The sequence below is a fragment of the Cryptotermes secundus genome, unplaced genomic scaffold, assembly GCF_002891405.2.
Source record: "Cryptotermes secundus unplaced genomic scaffold, Csec_1.0 scaffold9, whole genome shotgun sequence".
Classification (NCBI taxonomy): Eukaryota; Metazoa; Arthropoda; class Insecta; order Blattodea; family Kalotermitidae; genus Cryptotermes; species Cryptotermes secundus.
This window is the reverse complement of record NW_019725413.1, coordinates 480874-503476: the sequence shown is the minus strand read 5'-3', so window position 1 is coordinate 503476 and position 22603 is coordinate 480874. Positions and strand designations below refer to the sequence as shown.

The window sequence follows — 22603 nt, the reverse complement described above, 5'->3', positions numbered from 1 at the left end:
TCGCCGAGGGATATCGCGGTCGCTAGGCAACGCGAGTCAACAGCGGCGACGTTACGATAGTAACAGCGGTTACCTCCGCTAGCGTTACATAGCAACACAGCGCCAGGCAAAGAGGGTGCCTATTACGCGGCCGTTTTCTGTATGGTCCGATCGAGGCTACATGAGGCGCAGCGAAGGCTATTCACAGTCAGTTGTACTGAGTTGTACTGAGTCAGTCAGCGAGTCCTGGACCTATCGTCGAGAAAGTCAGCCAGTCAGTTGTACTGTGGCATTTGGAGTGTACTATTTGTGATACTGCAGATAGCAGTAATCGTGAATCTGTAATTTGGGTGATTGTATGAGCGAATGTGAAATAAAATTCGCTACATCGAATACATCGAGAATTTATTTGTCGCGTTATACGCCCGATACGCGACAATATACTGGCACCTCATTTTATAAAGTGGACCTAAAAGGTAAAGTTGTCCCTGTGCTTAACTGATTAAGCAGTACACCATGGCATATGTGGGAGTGGATGTATAGATCCACATTTTCTTGAGGTGAGTGGTCAGCTTCATGCCCTGGCTGCCCCCCATACCCATTGGATATGAAGTTGGATGGATCCCGCAGCCAGTCTGGACAAGGTGGAGAAGAGAAAATTCTTGACCCTACTGGGACTCAAACTCCAATCCCTTGGTTGTCCAGCCCATAGCTGGTCACTATACCAACAACGCTATCCCGGTTCCTATAAGATGGACCTGGTGCTTCAAAATTGTTTCATACATAAAAATGAATTTTTCTTTGGAAATTATAAAGCTTATTATAGTCTTCTGGGATGTAACTTTTTATAATCTGGTAGATGCATACCAACATTTTGGAAGAACCTGCTGCTTCTGTGTTTAAGGTAGAAGAGAAAGCTGAGCATGGAAATAATGACATGGTGTCAGGAAAAGGGAGGACAGTGAAAGGCCATGGTCGTCATCCCTCTCCCACCATTTGTACCTGCTTTCTATGCTTGGCTTACTCCTTACCCTTAAGATGGAGATAAATGTTCCTCAAGAATGTTGGTAACTATCTGCAATGACTACATAGCATCATGTCACAGAAGGCAACAATTTTTATAAATATTGAAGTACTTTTAAGTGGTTTGAATCATGCTTGTTGCGACACTTTCAGAAGGACCTTCGTACCATCACCATGAGTTCACATACTGTAAAATGTACTAAAATATGATATATCTTGCCTGAGAGCTGTTAATGCCTGCACACAAGGAGAAATGTGTTTCTCTGTACAAATGATTTCACTTTCGATAGTGTTGTAACCATACATGGACAGCTGCCTGCTCCCATATCATGACTATGGTTAATTTACTTAAAATTGTCTCATGTATCAGAGACATGCAAGGTTGTTTTCAGAACTGAGAATGTTACTCATGTTCTTGCATGGATATTGTATTATTTTATAATTGTACTCATTTTATTGTTATAATTTAAGTTGGGTGAAAGGAAGGTTGTGGGTCCCTTTACTCAATATTGTGTTTATATATGTGTCAAGATAGGGTTTGGAAATATGAGGGTAAGGTTCTGACGTGCATTTCCTTTCATTCAGTGGTGTTTATAAGTAACCTTGACAAAGACTTACTGTATGAAAGTCATTTTATAAGCCTGCTTTCATGGCATGAAATTCTGTGTTAAATGTAACTGGTATATTAATTTCTATCATTTCACTTGGGAAATAATATATGTGCTTTTAAAAGTGAAGAAAATCTACATAAATGTGAACTGACGTGTGCTGGCAAGTTTCCATTGGCTTGTTTTTGGTTAATAAAAATGCCGTGCTTCATGAGCTCACTCTGCTTCCAAAACATGTTTTTTTTTACCAAATCTTAGACAACAGAAAATGTCCAACATATGTATCAGTTTATTAACAGAATTCTTTTCACAGACCTTTAGACATTCATAAAGTGGTTTGAAATTCTTTGGTTTATATGCTGAACTCTTCAACAGATGTTAAACATGTCACTTTAAGCCTATCACACATAGATCAAGAGGAGTGTTTTAGGGCACATTTCCATGGAATGTTTGATCTTCAGTAACTTGCTGAATGTTGAATATGGTAGAACTGTATCTTGCAAATGATTGTTGCATATTCTTTCAATCTCATTATGCAGTTTTATTTTCTCATAGGTCCATATATTCTTTTAGCACTTTTCTCATGAAAACCCCTCAGATTGGTACTTTGCTGTTAATATAAGAGACTGAGTTTCATGCACATGTAAACCAATGGCTAAAATTATAATTTGTACATATGAATCTTTTAGTTTCTAGGTAGTAGACAGGGAGATAGATCTGGAACTGAATGGTAGCAAGTATTTCCTGAATTTAATCAAGATAGTTCTATCATTGATATAATTTTGATCTGTTTTTAAATGTGTAGAAGTATGGTAAAAATGGGACAAAAAGTGTACATTTGAAAAGGTCATATTTTCCTGAAAGCTTTTATAGACACAATATGAACGTTTAGGTTCCATGAAAGGTAGGGAATTTCTCGACTGAGTGTCTTACCTTCTCAACAAGGGCTGTGCTGTGTGTAGTCGGTTAGTTGAACAGCAGAAGCTGACAGTGCTGGGGCCACGTAACACTGGCTTGAATTAATACTTGCCCATTTTGGAGTCATTTTATACAAAATGTATACACATCTTATGTCAAGGTTACTGTAAAACGCTATACACCAAGATACTTATGTATGACATAAAATTAAGGCTTGAGATTATGATCTTCCCCTACAGATGTGAAAGAATTTTTGCCAAGTGCCAACTAAACATATTCATGTAAATATGCTTCGTTTGTATGTATGTTTGTGTCTGTATACATGTGTTGCCATAAATTTTCAGAGTATCTTTAATTATTTGTTTTTACCTTCATTGTGTACATGATGATTGACTGCCTTTTGCTGATGACAGTATTTTTTCCATAGCTTAAGCTTTGGTTCCCTTCTGTATTTGTTATAAAAATAGTTGAATTTCTTTTCCTATGGTCCATCTTGAATCAGATATGCATTTTTTATGCATGAATTAGAGAAAATCATAATTTTAAGTCTTAATTGATGCAGTAGTGCATATTGTCTAGTGTAAACCCTTCCAGCCAGATCTTATGCATAGTGTTGTACTTAAATGATGAGTGACGATTATGTAACTTTTGAGCCTTGCATGGAAAGGAAACCATGTTACGATACTTTTTCATTTTTAAGAACGTTGTATATGTATATATCTGAGTCTGACATTTTTTATGTGCTGTTAGATAAAAGTATCATTTATAAATATGTTTATTTTAAAACTCTGAAATGTTAATTGTTCTTTCACCGTTGATAAGAACTATTTGTGTAGGTGATGACATCAGTTGTCAGGGGGGTGTCAAACCTAGCTTTCTGTTTGAAAGGCAGCTCTAGAAAGAAAGATTTGTATTGCTCTTATGCACAACTTGGTGTACAACTTTCCTTGCTACTTCTGATACATTATGAAACACTTTGTTCATAATATTTCTCCATTTTGTGGATTTCATCAGTGTTGAGTATTTAATTGAACTCAGTGTGTTCACTGTAAAACAAATTCCGAATAGGAACAGACTTGAAAACGTACAGATATGTCCAAGACTTTTGTCAGACATTTTGTTGACCCTGAAGATTATTTGAAGTGTGTGGTAACTGCTGTGTTTCCTGTTCCCTGCTACAGACCTACCAAAGATATGAAATTAACCTCACATTCTTGCTAATATGTATCGTAGCCATGGCCGCCATGGCTGCTGACATGATGTTTAAGTACTGCATTTTAATTTATGGATGTGATTTGAGCCGTCATTCCCAATCTTAGGCCCCTCTGCCAGAGATTAACATCCTCTGGATTGTGATGACATGTGGTCTGGTAGAGATTTGTCAGTGTTTTGGATGATTCTACTTTGAAGATGGAGACAGCATATTCCTCTTAAACAGTGGTAAATAGCTACCAGATTATGGAGTGTCACATCCCAGATGATGGTAATCTCTATTCACCATCTTGAGTGCCTCAGATCTCTTTTTTTAAATTACATAAGTAAATTTTAATTTCTTAATTGGATCACTATTCCTTCCTTAAAGTTTTGGCTATTATAGTAAAAGAAGCAGTATCCGGGACCAAAAGGTTGTCATTTATCATAATATTCTGGATATTAGAATGTTAACCCAATGTGTATCTTAATGTACCTAGCAACCTCACAGACAGACCTAATCATTTAATTTGTCATTTGATATTCTGTCCTGTTTTCTGTCCCACACTTACATAACATGGTGTAGGTGTATATAGCCCTCCCCACAAAAAAAAAACCCAGCAGCAGAAAAAAAAACAAAATATTTGACTATTTTAATCATCATATTCACAATTAGTCAGTTCCTGGTTAATTGGACTTTCTGGATCTTCCAGTGCTATGTATTTCAGCTTTTACTGCACATGTTATGATATTGACCATATTGTGGATGAAATTTGAGGTTTTCTGACAGTGACTGAAAATTAACCTTGGGGGGCGGGGGATGTAATGCCATGTAATTTGGCAGCTACATACGTACATTCCGAAGGAACCTGCTGCCTCAGTCTTCTACCCTGAAGATGGAGGCAGCTGATTTCTCCCAAATATTAGTACATATCTACCAAACTGCATGGCATCACAACTCAGAAGACAGTGTTCTTCAGCATATGCTGTGTGAAGAATGGCTACTTCTGTCATTTATAAATCCCAGGTGATTAGAAACCATTACAGCTGGAAACTTCTTGTAGCATACAGTTGCATTTCAGACATATTTTATCTGTTTTACAAATTGGCAATTAACATTTAATTGTAATACAGGGGAAATGGTGGTTTAACATTTTTCCACATCTAAATTCATTATAATAGGACAGAAATTGGACGTTGAGCTAAAATAAATTGTGATGTAAATTGGATTGAGCTCAATGAAGAAGGGATCCAGTGCCAAATATTCTGGAGCTGTGGAAACATTGAATAACTAAATTTTGTATAATAAAACTAACTTCCTTATTTTGTGACTAGTCAAGAGCTGTGCCAGAGATGAAGCCTCCACTTAAAGGCAGGGGACATGACAGTGTTCTGCCTGGTCAGGGCTGTGATAGATGGGTATGGAGCAATGCTGCAATGATGATTAGCAGGGGAAACCCTAAGGAACTTGCCCCAGTGCTACTTTTCGCCATAAATCGCATGTGAAGCCAGTTGGGACTGAATCTGAGGCTTGGTGAGAAGCCAGTGTCTAAGAGCCTGGACTCTGGCATGGCACCTAACTAAATTTTATATCATAATACATCCAGTCATTATTTCTCCCAGTCACTCTGCCCTCAGACCCCTCAAATAGCCAAATATTCCCACTGTTCTCTTTACTTCTCTTGGTATGATCATAGCCCTACTCCTGGTTTTTGCCCCAGATCCATACCATGCTTTCCATTGTGAAGATGGAGGCAGCAGTTTCCATCAAAACTCTGACATATATCGATCAAACTACGTGGCTTCACGTACCAGAACACCAGCTTCATTATGCTTTGTCAGCCTTGCTGAAATGTGGCAGTGTAAGATGCTGGCTGGTGAACTTATTAACTTCACAGTAAAAATATCTTGCAGTACTTTCATCTGTTCTGACAATTTTTTTATTTAAAAGCCAAAATGTGATGAAAGGATTTGTGAAGCCCATATGTTCATACAGAGCAGGATATATTAAGCTAGTTGTTACATGCCTGCATAATTGTCTTCTTTGTAAATGCCAGTAGTCTTGTTTATCGTAAGACATGAATTATGTGCAGTTTGGACTTTTAACAACGAAACAACCTACCCTTTTATTATTTTGAACAGCACTATTTTTGTTGTAGTTTCTGTATTAATTACAATTTAAAGTAATACTTGGTGGAATATGAAGCTTGCTTGTAATGAATATTACTGCCTTTCATATATATTAATATCAAGACCTTGCCACTAATGGAAACTTTAAACTTAGGTTTTCTTAACATCTAAAAACCCAGAAAGTTGAATAAAATATCACTGGATTGTAATATTCCACCATTCCTCCTTAGGCTGTTGAAACTCACTGTTAAAGAAAAAGGGGGGGGGGGTCATCATCCAAAGGGACCAGTCAGATCTAATTTTTCAAAGCTGTATGTAAGGGTAAAATGCAATAGCTAGATGGCATAAACCAATCAAAGAAGAAATTCACTTTCATTATATATGAAAAAAATATATTAATAGTTTCATTAAATGGTACAATAAACAGTGTTGTGTTCAGGGTGGTGTGTGTGGATGTGCACAGCAGAAATGCAGCAACAAATCTTAACCAGAATGTTTTTATATAATATATATTCTGTACAGTGATACAATAAAGGCTCTCAGATGTAAATGTGTCAGTTATTTTATGGTGTAGAGAAGTTTATTTTTATTAGTTAGGCACTGAAGCCCAATTCTCTTGGCACCTGAATCATCAGATGAGGTTTTGGAATAGTGGCAGTTGCTGTATGAAATTCCTTATTCTGAAAATTTCTCATACAACATGTAATATAAAGCATATATATGTAATTCTTTATGAACATTATTGTTCTGAAGAAACAATTGTACAATTAAACATGTCATAATTTGGAAATGTGTGTCAAAACGCAGTATTGTGGCATGTTCACTGAAAACCAGAATAGTTTAATCAGGAGAGATGTCAGATTTGAGGCTTTCACGATGGTGACTATGAAGAAAGCAGTCTTCTGGGATTTGGCACCGTGTATATGTGGTGTTAACCGACGTTTCGGAGGAACGTATCGCCTCCATCTTCAGGGTAGAAGAAAAAGTATAAGAAATCTGCAAGCGACAAGGCCGTGAGAACGGTAAAAGCAGACTGAAGATGGAGGCGATACGTTCCTCCGAAACGTCGGTTAACACCACATATACACGGTGCCAAATCCCAGAAGACTGCTTTCTTCAGGAGAGATGTCCATTGCTAGGTTATGGTACAATAAACAGTAACAATGGAATACACCATGCAATGTAACGAATGGGCATACTGCTAGGAATGGTGTTCTGTGTGTTTGTGTCGATAGTGGCATCATGCAACAGTAGAGGAATTTTGGGAAGCGGCGTTTTCTGTTGGGTCCCTCCCGAGGCTACTACATCACGAGACCAATGGAACAAGCCAGTCAGTCAAGAGTCTGCAGTAAGCAGTTAGGACATGGACATGGAGGTTGTCACAGACGGTTGCCCAAGGAGGTGTGGGAGGCGGAGAAGGCCCCATTTAAGTCGTTGCATAACAACACTGAGTTAGTTGTGAGAGAGTTGCTGACCAGTAAGGACGTGAACGCAGAAGCTGAGGAAGCTACGGTGTTGGAAGCCGTTACCAGACAACCATCGAATTGAGGCGGCTGCGTCACGCCTACGTTTGTTCCTGTTCCTCCACAAGATTGGGAGTGTTCGCTTGTCACGCGGCGGCCCAAGCTTAGTATTCTTTCAGGGCTGTGTTTTGAACTCGCGCCTTGTGAACTAAAGTCGCTGGGCGAAATCGTCCGTGGTTTCTGCTGTCTTGGTCTCGAGTCCACGCCTTGCGGCCTATACCAGGGCCTTGTCTCGTCTCATTGTGGATCCTGAGGCCGAGCTCTTCATGAAGGCCATCGTTGTGTCCGCTATGGTTTATAGGAGGTTCTTCGTCCACATATCGAGGGACGTATTTACTGCCTGTAAGTCCACCTGCGGTTCATCGGTCTTCTCGTTATGTTCCTGTGTCTTTTGGTCAACACGCCACGACGTTTCCCATCCGATGTTTGATGGTCTTATAGCTCCAACCGGATGGAGTGTATTGCGGCCTCCATCTTTTCTTGGCCGCTCTTCATAGCTACCTCTATTTTATCTTGACACGCCTTCATTTCTTCTTGGTTCTCAGGTCAAAGTCATGTTACGACCAACGGTCAGTCTGCCAGCCTACGTTGGTGTCAAGACCCATCTAGGGTCCCAAAACAGATTTCTATTACTGTCAGGCAGCTGCTGGTTTGTTCATGGGGGGGGCCATCTCCGACGAGATGACTGGCCTATTATTTACAATTGCTGCTGGCCCTCACCAGCGCAGTAATTCTCGGGTCCGAGTCCAACGGGACTTAAGGCCATATTTCGCTGTCTCATATTCCAGAATCCCCCAACCTGGAGGGCCAGGTTCCCTTTTCGTCGCCCCGTAACACTCGCAGGTTTGGCCTACGGTGGAGGTATTCAAACCCTCCTCCACTAGGGTCAGAGTTACTTTACGACTGGCGATTTACAGCCAATCATAGGATCACGACAGTGTTTTTTTTTTCAATTGAACCCCTTATGTACACGTATTCACCCGCCTCCACACGGCCGCGATCCTCGTACAGCCTCGGTGTGGACCACGCAAAAACACCGCGTACAACAATTCCTCCATTGTTGCGTCAGCCTCTGTGGCCGCGGAAACGAGTTGCAGAGCCATTTCTTAGCAATGCCCGGCTCTTTAGGTTGCTATAGCCTAGCAATGGATGTTTCTTCTCGCTCCACAGTTCTGGCTTTCAGCCACCATGTCACAGTAGTTTATGACCGACTTAATTGTGTTCTACAGTATGATTAATTAAAAATAATGTCATCTTTATGTTCTATATGCATAATCACTCCTAAGATTATGGAGCTTTTGATATCCAGTTGATGCAGAAGATACCAACAAAGTGAATCACAAACCTATGCATTCAGCCCAGCTGTAAGTTGGATGCGATTAAGACTAAATTTTCTTAATTGAAACAAAGGCGGCACATACAGGAAGATGTATAGGATTAAAGAATTAACATTGCTCTTCACTACATACTACTACTGTACACACCAATACACACTAAAGCCACTGGACCGCACTGAGCTACTGAGCTACAGTCTCTGCCAACCTGCCAACTGTCACACCAAAATAGGATGTTCGGATGTTGGCGACCTTGGCGACATTGTAGCGTGAAAAATGTGAAAGATGTGTTAAGTGTTACCGATTATGTGGAAAGACTTTCTGGAGTGGAACTTTCGCAGCATCTTAACTATCATATGTTTGTTAAATACTCATATATTAATNCGGGTTTGGTTTCAGCAGATTCAGTTCTAACGTCTTCTAATCATGAATTGCGGAAGCTAGGAAACCTAACCAAAGAAGAATGCCAGTTTGTTAGGACAAATGTTGCAAAATCAGCATTGCCTTTTGGATTCATTCCTGGTAAGATTTAAAATCAAGTGAATCATATTTTAGCGTGCAGTGTAATTCTACCAAATATATTGTCATAAATGTTGCCTAATGACCTGAAAAGAAGATCTGCCGATTTTAAATGCTGCAGTTTATTAACAGCATTGTCACATGAAAGTCAGGCAAAATGGTGTAGTTATAATAGTTACAAAGACATAGTCCTGCCAGTTGGATGACCCGGGATTGTGCAGATGGTATAGCGACTGGCTATGGGTTGGACAACTGAGTGGTCAGATTTCAAGTTCTTTCAAGAATTTTTTCTTCTCCATGTCATCCAGACCGGCTCTGGGGCCCCTCCAGCCTCATATCCAATGGGTACCGGGGTAAAGCGGCTGGGCCATGAAGCTGACCACTCGTCTCCAACTTGTGCCAAGGTCAAGAAAGTGTGGATCTATGCTTCAACTCCCCCATACGTTTTCATGGCGTAGTGCTTAATTAGTTAAGCACAGGGATATCTTTACCTTGTTAGTATATGCCATTTGAGCGGCCTGTATTGTGATCCAGTCATAGTTGTTGTCATTTAGGATTTGAAGGTTATGAAGAGTACTGTCTGCTGGGATATAACGCTGTATAGTCCGCTGAAAGCCAGCCGCTGGTTGGTTGTGGATATAAACAGTCGTGTAGAAATAGATTCAGGGAATTAAATGTACTCCCTTTAAGAGCTCAATATGTATACTTACTGATGATGTTCGTTGTTAAAAATAGAGACAAGTTTGCTCTAAACAATGACTATCATGATTTATTAACTAGATGGAGAATGGATCTACATATGAACCAGGTGAATCTGGTTGTATATGGTAGGGGCATGTCTCACAGGCGGTGAAGGTCTTTAATGCACTCCCTTATAATCTTAAAGAAATTGCTTCCATACCTAATCAATTTAAAGTCAAATTGAAGGACTTTTTGAGTAATAATTCCTTCTACACACTTGATGAATTTTTTAATAGATGATTTTATTTTGCTAAAGTAATTATTAATTGTTCACTTATTATTACAGTTAACATAACAATATATATAAAGGGCCTTGTCAGAAATATGATTGCTTACTATATACTAATTGTTATTTTGAAATGTAATTATATTAATTTATGTATTCTTGAATTTATTTCTATAATTTGTTTTTCTATGTTTTTATTTTATCTATGTTAAGATTCAAATTTGACTATTTCCACATCTCATGGAACTTGTTTCTGTATGGATTTATGGAAATGAAATAAATGAATTGAATTGAAGAGGAATATATTGCCTCTCTTCAGGGTAGGTTCTGCTTTCATGCTGGTAACTTGCTCGCCTTATTCTCTGACCTTGAAGATGGAGGTGATATGTACCTCCAAAACATCAGCTGACTTTCAGTGGACTACATGGTGTTAAACCCCAGAAGACAGTACTCTTCATATCTCTCACTGTTGTCTTTTATGGTCATGAATGTCGTATCTTACTTATTTTAAGAGAAACAAATAAACTACAGGTGTTTGAAGACAAAATGCCTAGGGAAATATGTGGACCCAAAGAGGGTTAAGAACATGAGCAATTTAAGATGTTACATATTGAGGAACTTTGTGATTTTGACAGGTCACACAGAAGCATTAGGCTAGTGAAATGTAGGAGGCTATAGTAGTCGGAGCACATGGTTGAGATGGAGGAAACATGAAATGAATACTGAATTTTTTTGAGAAAACATTAACTCAATGTGTTAAGGTGTGAGGGTAATATTTAGATTAATTTTACAGAAGCAGGTTATGATGGTAGAAGGTCAACAGAACTGTTTCAGGATCATGGTAGATAGTATGTTTTGGTATTTTCAGTGGTGAACCTTTGGGTGCTGCTACCAGATAATGTTTTCTTGAAACAGTTGCAGATGCAGTTTGCACTTTCAGAAAAAGATGGCAACGTTTATCAGTTGGTTGCAGTAAACTGGATGGGTTTTTAAAAGGAGGGGTTGCAGTCCAAGGAATCACTGAAATTGCTGGAGAGAGCAGCAGTGGAAAGACTCAGCTCTGCCTCCAGATGGCATTGACAGTGCAATACCCCGTCTTATGTGGTGGCCTGAGTGGAGGTAGATAACAATCATGTTTGTAGCCACGTCTAAAAATGTCTTTCGTTTACTCTTCCTTATTTAAACACAGTAACAAGAACAAAACCATTGCAGTGTAACATTCTCATTTTTTAAATACTTCCTTTGTTATTTTGCTCATCTCATTGGTCATAATATTAATTTATTATACATGTGAACCTGTTGTTCTATAACACACTGTGTAGTCATATATTTTATTTTTACATGTACAATGTAAAATGGAATCACAGGGGCAAGGAGTAGCATAGTCAGTTGAGTCCCTATGCTACAAGCCAGAAAGTCATGGGTTTGATTCCTGATGTTATTGGATTTTTTCAATTGACCAAATCCTTCCAGCTGCATTAAAGCCCTAGGGTTGACTCAGCCTCCAACAGAAATGAGTACCATGAATCTTTGTGGGGGTAGTGGGTGGCTGGCTGGCGTGTGAGGCTGACAACCTCACCATCGTCTGTAAGTGTGAGCTGACTGTCTAGAAAATGTGGCAGCCTTGGCATCTCACAACCCTTTGGGCCTCCACGCAGGGATAGCTTCACCTTTTTTTAAGAATAGAATCACATGTTACATGGATTTACATTTTAAAAGCAACATATATTATTAGAATCACTTTTGAAAATCCCCTAAATTTCTCTAAGTACATGCCTTTATTTTTTTTTTTATTTCGCTAGTGGGGGGTGGTGTCCAGCTGGGTACACTCAGTACGGCGGCCACAGATTGGCCTGTTATACCTGCCCCGGGTGATTATGATGATGGAGAATTTGGTGGAATGAGGATTGGCAGGGGTACCGAAGTACTTGGAGAAAACCTGCCCCAGCGCCACTTTGTCCACTACAAATCCCACTTGACCATACCTGGGATCGAACCCGGGCCACCGCGGTGGGAAGCCAGCGACTAACCACTTAAGCTATGGTGCGGCCTAAGTACATGCCTTTGTGTGCTTGCCATAGTAGCAATGGACAGAAACTTCAGTATTGCTTGTTGACATTGGCATATCAGCATTTCACAGCTGTGTCGTTAATCTGTGACAGTCTCTTTCTGAGTGGCATCTATTGTTGTCTGAGTGTGTTTTGGTGTCTTGCATCACAACAGTGCACCTGCTGAAACTTCACTATCTCTATGGGAGTTTTTAGCTAGTAAACAAATAACTGTGCTGGAACACCCTCCCTATTCACCAGATCTAGCCCCCAGTGACTTTTTTCTATTCCGAAAGATGAAGGAAATATTGAAAGGAATGCATTTTGATGACATTGATAACATCAGGAGTAATATGACAGCAGCTCTGAAGGCTATTCCACAAAACCAGTTCCAAAGATTGTTTTGAAGGGTGGACTAGGCACTGGCATTGGTGCATAGCTTTCCAAGATGAGTACTTTGAAGGCAACCACAGTGATATTCAGCAATGAGGTATGTAGCACTTTTACTGTGATGAGTTTGTGAACTTTATTGTCAGACCACATATGTATTATATATTAATGTATATAATGAAGGGTACACATATAAGTAAAATATACAGTACAATTTTATTTTTAATTTTGTAAAAGTAGAGAGAGAGAGAGAAAGAGATATGGAAGAATGAAAGAATAAAAAAGGAAAACAGGAAACCTGAACACTCACCAATCATTCCGATGATTATGCATGTGCTGAGTGACATGGTGCATGGCATCGTCCATGCTATTTAAATTCTCATTTTTATAATTTATTTACGTGATGAGCATGTATGTTTGAATTCATGTAAGTTAAATGTATGTATGATCTGACTCCACACTACCTGACTACACATTCACCATGTTGAAAAATTCGAGATTTGATTTCCTCATAGCAGTGATTATAATGATTACTTTTGGAATGGGATGTGTTGTAGTCTGGTCAAACTTCTCCACTATGTTAGAGGAATTATTGCTTCCGTCTTCAGGATTAAAGTATAAGACGATGGCAAAAAGCTGGTATTGATGTAGGCATGACTGAGATTTGCTCAGGGCTCTAGTCCAAGTCCTCCATCTTCCTATACCAGTACCACTTTTCTCCCTCCCAATTTTCTTTTCTACCCAGAAGATGGGGGCAGTAGGTTCCTCAATAACCTTAGTAATATTCTACCAGATAACATGGTGTCAGATGTGAAGAGACAGCAATCTTAAGCTTAAGCAAGCTTAATCTAATATAAGGGTTAAATCATATCTGTAAAAACCAAAATTAAATTAAATTAATCTTCCCGGTTGTGTCACGATACATTTTAGGACATATGTTTCACTGTTTCAGAGGAACCTGCCACCTTTATCTGTGGGGTAAAATAATTGGTAAATATTTACCAGACTACATGACATCACATTGCAGAAGACAGTCATTTTCATTTTAACTTCTGCTCAATTTCATGCATCCTAGCAAATGGATGCCAGGGGCTCTTTCCTTGAGGATAAAACAGTGGGGCATGACCCCCATGTCCACCTACTTCTGAGGTTAGGTAATCATGGAGGTATACTTCCATTCCCCCATATGCCATCATGGTGTGCCTCTTTAATTCAGCACAAGGACCTTACTTTGTTACCAATTTCATTGTTACAGGTGCAGTTTATATTTGTACTGAAGATGCTTTTCCTTCTCGTCGGCTACAAGAGCTGTTCCAATGTTTTCCCCCTACATTCTCACAGTCACAGACCAGTATCAGTTTTGGAGACAATATTTTCATTGAACATATTGGTGATGTTGTAAGTGCTTGGAATTATAACAAAATATAAAATATTTCTAACTATATCAGAGTTGAAATGATTCTTTTTGAGACCCTAAATAATGATAAAGGTGTGAAAGATAAGAAAAGTCGAATCTATCCCTGTAATGGGCTGTGGAAGCCCATGGGGTTGTGAGATGTCGAGGATCCCACATGTTATAAACATTCAGCTCACAGTTGGCGGTGAGGTTGTCATCCTTACTTGCTGGTCAGCCCCCTTTTACCAAAGGAAGATTCCTGGTACTCATATCTGTTAGTGGCTGAGTGAACCCCAGGGCTATAATGCAGCTGGAAGGATTATGTCAATTGAAGAAATCCATTGACTTCATTGGGAACTGAACATGTGACCTTCCTGCTTGTAGCAACGTGCCTCAACCAACTGTGATGAAGTACCCATATTTATTTTTTGAATTACTGTAGAGGGAATGATTAATAAGCATTAAAAAATTTTATTTGAATAATTTCATGGGTAGATTTTTTCATGATAGAATATAATTTAACAAGGAAAATGTAACAAAATGTGTCTGAAAGTAATGGTGTATATTGATGAAAGGACTTGTAATTAAAATACTAATAAATGTTAATGTAGATATGTGTAGGTAGAGCCAGGATAGCTTAATTGTTATAGCGACAAGCTGCCTGGCCAGGGTTTGATTCCTGGCAGGGCAAGATTTTCTCTTCATAGCATCCAAACAGCTCTGAGACCCAAGAAGCCTCCAATCCAGTGGGCACTGGGGAGATTTTTTCTCAGCTATAAAGTGGCAGGGGCATGAAGCTGACCACTCACCTTCATCTAGTGCCAAGATGAAAAATGGTGGAGCTACACCTTCTCTCCTCCGTACGTCTTCATGGCATGGTGTTTAATTAATTAAGCACAGGGACAGCTTTACCTTTCCCTTTGTATATGTGGTTAAAAATGCCCATGTAAGTGGAACTGAACAAATACAGGTGTCTGGATGAAAGGTATCAAAAATAAAATAATTATATCTCAGAAAGCATTTACTAGATATTATACATATTTATGGGTTACGCCATTATAGAGGAAAACTATCAAAGCTTTTTTCTGAGCATATAACTTTCTCAGTAAATTTCAGTGTGGGCTTCCTTGGTGGCATGAAAGATATCAAGATGATATTCGACCTTGTTCTACATTGCTTGAAGCATGTTTGGTGTTACCGTAGCTGCAGTATCCCTTAAATGGGCTTGCAGGTGTTGAAGATCGTTGATCTTCACATAACCCCACGAAGAAGAATCAAATAGGGTTAAATATGGTGACCTAGGAGGCCAAGTGATTGGTCCACCTCTGCCAAACTATCTCCTAGCCATTTCTGTCGAGGTGATTCCCACCATGGTGGCAGAAATGTGGTGGTTCCCCACCTTGTTGGAGGATAGCTTGAGGTGGGTTTGGGGCTGTGCATACAGCTCCAGCACGTTCAAGTATGAATGTTCAGTCACAAGAAAAACGGTCTAATCAACTTGTCATGTGTTAAGCCAACCCATATGTTCACTCTGGGGCTGCCTGTCTCCAACTCACATGTAACATGTGGATTTTGACTACCCCAAATCCTGCAGTTGTACCTGTTTACAACTTCGTTGACATGGAATGTTGGCTTGCCTAAGAAGCATGCTTGACAGAGGACATCGGGTAACGCATAAATTCTTTCTAGCATGTCCACACCAAAGTGTGTGCATGCTACTTGGTCACTTGGTTTTAGTGCATGAATCATTTGAATCTTGTATGCTCTTAGGTGGAGCCTTTTGTATAGCACATCATGCACTGTTGAACGTGGAATTTATAATTGTAAGCTAGCAGGATGACTTGATTTGCATAGACTTCGCTAGAATGCCTTTCTAATGCGATTGACATTTTATTCAGAGGCCCATGTCTTTCCTGGAGATTTTACATGCAACAGACTGCCTGTAGTCCTCAGTTTGTTGTCCCAGAACTGAATGCTTTTCTGTTCAGGAGATTGACATGCATATTGCATTCTAAAATGATACTGGACAGCCATAAGAGATTGCAACTCTACTAGCTATAATATGCATTGAACCTGTTCTTGTGGTTGTTGCTGAGCTTGCTGAAGGTCACCAGCTGGCACATGCACGTAAGCTGGGCATGAAAGGAAAAAAATTTCAGAATTTTCCTTTCCGATGACATAAACCAGAAATGTGTATGACCGTTAGTTTCTGAGAGAAATTTTTTATTTTGGATACCTTTTATCTGGCCACCCAGTACATTGCTTGGCAACAGTCATGCAGCTGCACCAGCACTGAAAGCAAGGACTCATGCCAATTCACAGTTGTCTTGTATGTGTTGCTTCCAGCATTCCAATCTGATGAGATCCTGTCAGCCATTTGTTATTTCAGAGTTTTACAGGAAATTGTTATATTTGTCTCTTGGGTGATTTTTTTTTTCTTAATAGCTGGGGGCCTTATGCTGTTCCCTGTTATCCTGTACATAAGTTCAGCATTAAGTTACGTGTAAGGAACAGTCATGAAATCCTGTTTTGTCTCTGTTTACCACTATTTGAGTAATTTACTTCACTAACACCCATGAAAGAAATACTTATGCTTAATTATTAAAGAAGTTTAGGTTTCTTCACTAAATATGCCATGACCATTTCCTGGTGTGTAGTTTATAAAAGTAGTGTCAGTAACTCAGACCATAATGTCAAGCAATTTGATGTTGGTGAATATTGAACTGGAAAAATGTGATAGGACATGATCATCATGACCATAATCTCCTCCTCCTCCTCCTCTTCTATTGCAGTTGCTCCCCCTTGGAGCATAGGGTATGCGTGAAATGCTTCATTTTACTTCAGTTTCTTAATCTAAGACAGTCAGTAGGATTCCTTGGATGGGGGATCCATTATCGTAGTGGCAAGGCCACTACCCAACACAGACAGACATCCATGTCTTCAGTGGGATTTCAACCCACAATCCCAATGTTTGAGCAGACTAAGACATTTCATGCCTTAGACCATGCAGCCACTGCGACCAGCATGGTAGGACATAGTCGTGGTATAGTTAAAAGTACTGTCTGGGCATTTGCCTGGAGGTGATAGGAAAATCATGGAAACCTTAGTCAGGATACTGTTAGTTGCTCGGAACTCTAGCTGTGGTAGAGGGGTCATACCATCTCTCGTGGGCTGGGGGAGCAGTGTTATCAGTTTACGTCAGTGTGAGTACTACCAGTTTGGAATATACCGTCTTTGAGTATAGTATGTTGTGTTGCTTGTTGGTACCAGTCGNTACTACCAGTTTGGAATATACCGTCTTTGAGTATAGTATGTTGTGTATAGTATAGTATAGTATAGTGTATAGTATGTTGTGTTGCTTGTTGGTACCAGTCATAGCAATTGTATTACATGGTGTTTGTGTCCCTATCATGGCACACCGACAGTCACACGGAACAATTCATAGTGAGGCCAGGGAAGTAATAGCTAATGTTTTCCGCTCAGGGAGTAGCTCTGAATGTCACCATAGCAAGCGTACAGATTCGCGTGCTTCACAACAGTGTTTACCTTTCCATGCGGCTAAAGTTACGAGGCACTAACTATAGTTGGTTTCATGGCTGAAATCCAAATTGGGGAACTTCTGAATATGTCAGAAATGTTACAACTTGAGCCAACTTGCTTGGTCATTTCAATTCATTTTTCACTTTCCTTCTAATTTTCAGTGCTACATAGTCTGAGTTAGTGATGGCATCAGATGACCTTTAAATAAATAAATTTCAATACTAGATCACCTTTGCAACTAGAAAAGCATTGCAAAGTAAACTAAGGACAAGAAACATCAGAGTTACTCTCTGTAAAAGTTGTAATCTTACTCCATTTATGCTGGTGACATCCTTGCTTTACAGGAAACCCTGAAGCAGTGCTTGAGTGTAAGACTACCAGAACTTCTCGTTCAGCGCAACATCAGGCTTGTTGTCATAGACTCCATTGCTGGAGTGTTTCGAACAGATTATGACCCAAGTGATGCTATAAATAGAGCAAAAGACTTGCAAATGGTTGGTGGCCAGCTTCATAAACTTGCAGACCAGTTTCATTTGGCTGTGATATGTGTCAACCAGGTACCATTCTCTTCTACCTAGCACAACATTCCCACATCACCTGTGAGTTGTAAGTTACTGAAAAATACTTTCTTTGACCACTCTAAGGTCATTGGATTTGCAGTTCATACAGTAGTGGTTATGAAAAATGCAAACTGCCTTGTAACACCATGTTGTTCAGTATATGTCCATTGATGTTTCAGAGAAATTATTCACCTCCTTCTTCAAGGTTGATGCATAAGCCAAACAAGAAACCAGTAATAAACTGTGCTTGGTGTTTGGTTATTGCTGGTTTCTTGAAAATTATATATTTCTTCAAAACACTGGGGGATTTCTGCAAACTACATGGTGTTACAACTTAAACTTTAAGTAAGGTCATTTGAAGCGTGAAGTTTATCTGAATAATATTTAAAAATTCAGTTCCTGCCTCACCAGAAACAAACTGCCTCTCCAGTATAAAAATCTGGCAGTTAATGCTGTTCAGGGAAATAATCACTGTATATTCTGAGAATCATATGAAACACATTCACTTTGTGGGCAAAACACAAGTCTTTGAATGTTAAAGCAGATGGTAGTTAGTTATTTAGAGAGGGTGGGTTTCCACATGCACCGCGACCAGTTTGATCTATTGTGCTTCCCTCTGTGATATTCTACCAGTCTCTTTACCCTACCAATAAATAGTGCGTACCATCAGTCCCGCTGAGCAAGCGAGTTCGGCCACTTGCTTAGCAGTGTCTATAATGCTTCCCCCATCTATCAGAGGCCTTAGAGACTGTTGTTGGGCGGGAAACGTCCTGGAATTTGGCTCAGTGATCCCCTTTGGGGATATGAGGTTCTTTTACGTGCCGTAAAGTTACGACATGGGACACACAGCTTAAAGTCCCTCCCGGAGGACTTGTTCCCTGAATTTTTCTGCCTTAAAAATTCGACGACCTCCGCCGGGTATTTGAACCTGCGTACTACGAGTCGTGAGGTGGGAACGTTACCTCTAGACTATGGAGGCCACTTAAAGCAGATGGTATGTATAACCACTGTGCCCTGAATGGTTAATAGCTATAAGGGATTGGCCTCTTCAGTGTAAATTTTTGTGATTCACTCTATATAAATCCAAAAAAATGTTTTGGCTTAGTGTTATGTTGTTTCTTATATTCTGATTTTTTCTGGGCTGTGCAACTAGTTATTTAGATGAACTTGGGTCTTTGAAAGAGTTTTAAGTATCTCAGTTAGTTCCTATGTTGTAGGATTTCATCATATGGTAATCACTAATGATGAAAGTACAGTTGACCCTGTGCTTAAGTAACCCCCAATATAAAGGGTCACGCCATAGCTCAAGCAGTTAGTCGCTGTCTTCCCACGACGGTGGCCTGGCGTCAAACCTGGGTCTGGTCAAGTGGTGCTGGGATAGGTTTTCTCTGAGTACTTCGGTTTCCCCTGGCAATCTTCATTCCACCAAATTCTCCATCATCACAATCACCCAGGGCAGGTACAATAGGCCAGTCAGTGGCTGCCGTGCCGAGCGGACCCAACTGGACTCAACCCCCCATATACTCACATATGCCACTTACTAACCTGTCATTATAGCAGTTGTACATGTACAAGCTTTCATAAGAATATCTTTACACCTGCTCTTTGTTAAGAGATAATGAAACTGTATGGAAGCATGTTCTGCAGGTCATGATGTCTTCTTCCATCTGTTACTTTATATAAAAACTGCTGTATAGAGTCAACAAACATAGTTGCTTCCTTTAGTTCTAAATGTGTTTCAGACCAGGTAATAATGAAAATAGTGTAAGTACAATTAAATTTATACTATTATTAATTTCTCTACAAAAATCTAATTATGTTGGATAATTTACAAAACACGGGTAATTTTGAACAGCACATGAGGGTGCTGCTGCACAGCAATTTAAGTACCACTTGAGAGGGTAATGCAGTGCTAATTTAAGAACTTGCTTAAGGGGTTGAACAGCATATGAAATCATATGAGGGCATTAAGGTATAACATGCATTTTTAAACTGGGCACTAAATGGCAGTGGTCAGCTTCACATCCCAGCCACTTTACCCTCGACACAAACCCTGATACTTATCCACCGGAAGGCTGGGTAGGAAAAAGAAAAAAGGAAAAAAAAAAATCTCTTGCCCTGCTGGGAATCAAACTCCATTTCCTTGGTCACCAACTGAGCTATCATTAAGTAAGTTGGCTTAAGTGGTAATGCTCCTGATTTGTGTTAATGAGGCAATAGATTAATATCTTGGTTGAGACACCAACTACTTTGGGCTTACCGTGGTATTCTTCAGTTCCTGCAGGTAAATGCCAGGATGGTGCTTTAAGTTAGGCCATAATTGCTTCCTTCCACAACATTTCCAAATCAATATTCACAATCATCCAACTACATATATTCTGAGTTACTGGCAGGATCATTTAATAAACTACAAAATAAACTGGGCTGTTCCATCTCATATGGTAATTAGTATGCATGTATTTCAGGTAACAGATGTTATCTCTGATGGGGCGAACAGTGACATGAAACAGCGACCTGTAGCAGCACTTGGCCTGGCATGGGCAAACATGGTAACTACACGTCTTCAGCTGTCTCGAACTGATCACACCGTGCGAGATCCTCATCAGACCACACTTGCAGTGTCAGTGAGGACTCTTCAGGCTGTGTTTGCACCTCATCTTCCTAATGATACTTGTCATTTTATTGTCACAAGAGCAGGAGTGTTTGGAATTAGTTGAACTCGGCAACATGGCATGTGAGTATTATTCATAAAGTAATATGCTCATAGATTCATGTATACTGTCTCTCACATTAGAGTTTCAAATTTTTATTGGACATTATTGTGTGATTGTTACTTGAAGTGTATTTAATTATACTGTGAAGACTGTACTGTCAAATGAAAGTCATTATTATTCTTTCAGCAGCTTATTGCATTTTATGCAGGATGATGATAAAATGTGTCCATTTTTTTCTTACAGTCTTCCCTTTTGAATTCTCGTCAGCTCTTTCCTGTCTTCTTTGTGTGTTCCTTTGTCTGACTGAACCATCTTATTCTGACCCATAGGCTCTTTCCTTTAAATCCTAATTCTCAGTATCCATGTCATCTGCATTATTTTTCCTTGGTCATACCACTGCAATTGTTTCTCAGATTTAAAGTGGCAGTGTCATTGTGTGGACTTGTGAAGGATGTATATGGAATCAGGTGAATACTACTTCAAGGTGTCATCTCAGAAGTTGTTTGAAAAGCAGTGTACAGACATGAAAAATATGTGTCAATATAGCCCATCTACCACGTGGCATTCAAATCGGTAAACTCATAATTACAAAGCAGCAATGTCAGCCATCAGTAGCACTGATGTGTAATGTCAGCTATTGGTGTTTAGCCACATTGTATGTTGAAGTTCAACATTTTGGTGTGTAATCCAGTTACCATGTTCAGAGTGAATGGGGCTGAAGAATGTAGCCCATTATATGGTCTCACAGTGCAGGAGGTAAAGGTGTGGTTACGGAGCAAGTTCTGTCCACTAGGAAGAGGTCTTGGCCTGATATAAGCCTTGCAGTGTTGTGCTATCCAATGGAAAGCTTTATATATGTCTCAGTAGGAATGAAGCTGTAAGGATGCAGTATGATCTTATCCAATGGGAAGAGGTTATGGCCCTCAACTTCAGATGTGAAGAGTAAACTGAGTAAAGTCTGGTCTCACTTCTCTTCCTTCATACCTTCTCGTTAACCACATAGCCCCTTCCCATTGCATAGCAGCCTGTTCCATACACCCCATCCTTACTCCCACTGTTAGACCCTACAGTATTTGCTGAATGGTAAAACACAACATACAAGATCATGAATGCTAAAACTGTTCCTGTTTTTCCAAATTACTTGTAGACTGATGGAGAATGCTCTGCCACTTGAGACTCTAGAGAAACCGAAGTCTGATAGTGTCACATAATCAACTTGGCACTTTCAGTTCTGTTTTTTAGAGGTTCTGATTAGTACCCACATTATAAATATGTGACGTTAAGAAGGTGCGATGATTTATCAGTAGTAAATAGATTCTGTCTGCATCCCTTATTAGTTCCTTGGCACTCACTCTTATATGCTGTGTACATTATTATAATCATTGTGAATGGTCCTTTTTTGTCTCCTATGTATATGTAAAGTCTAAGGTAAAGGTTAAGGTATCACTGTAACAAACCATGGAGGCCCATAGGGTTGTGAAACGTCCAGGCTCCCACATTTTCTCTAGACAATCGGCTCACAGATGGCGGTGAGTCTGTCAGCCTTACGCGCTGGCCACCCTTTACCCCCAGGAAGATTCCTGGTGCTCATTTCTGTTAGAGACTGAGTCTGACCCCAGGGTCATAGTGCAGCTGGAAGTATTAGAAATCTACCTCATCGTGACTGAAACCTTCGACCTTCTGGCTTGTAGCATAGTGCCTCAACCAACTATGCTACCACATGCCCCATAGTTTAAGGGGGGGGAAAAAGGAGTAGACAATAG

The 22603-nt window shown here is 39.8% G+C and overlaps 1 protein-coding gene across 1 annotated transcript in view; it reads left to right on the top strand.

Annotated features, from left to right (window-relative positions):
- The window catches only part of LOC111863287 (DNA repair protein XRCC3), a 22182-nt gene extending 1157 nt beyond the window's left edge, over positions 1-21025 (top strand). Inside the window, exons 2-6 of the mRNA XM_023849474.2 lie at positions 9048-9228; positions 11108-11311; positions 13886-14028; positions 17911-18123; positions 20592-21025. Coding sequence (XP_023705242.1) covers positions 9048-9228; positions 11108-11311; positions 13886-14028; positions 17911-18123; positions 20592-20843 — 993 coding nt within the window. The 3' untranslated portion in view covers positions 20844-21025. The remainder of the gene's footprint in view (positions 1-9047; positions 9229-11107; positions 11312-13885; positions 14029-17910; positions 18124-20591) is intronic.
- Positions 21026-22603: the final 1578 nt, after the last annotated feature.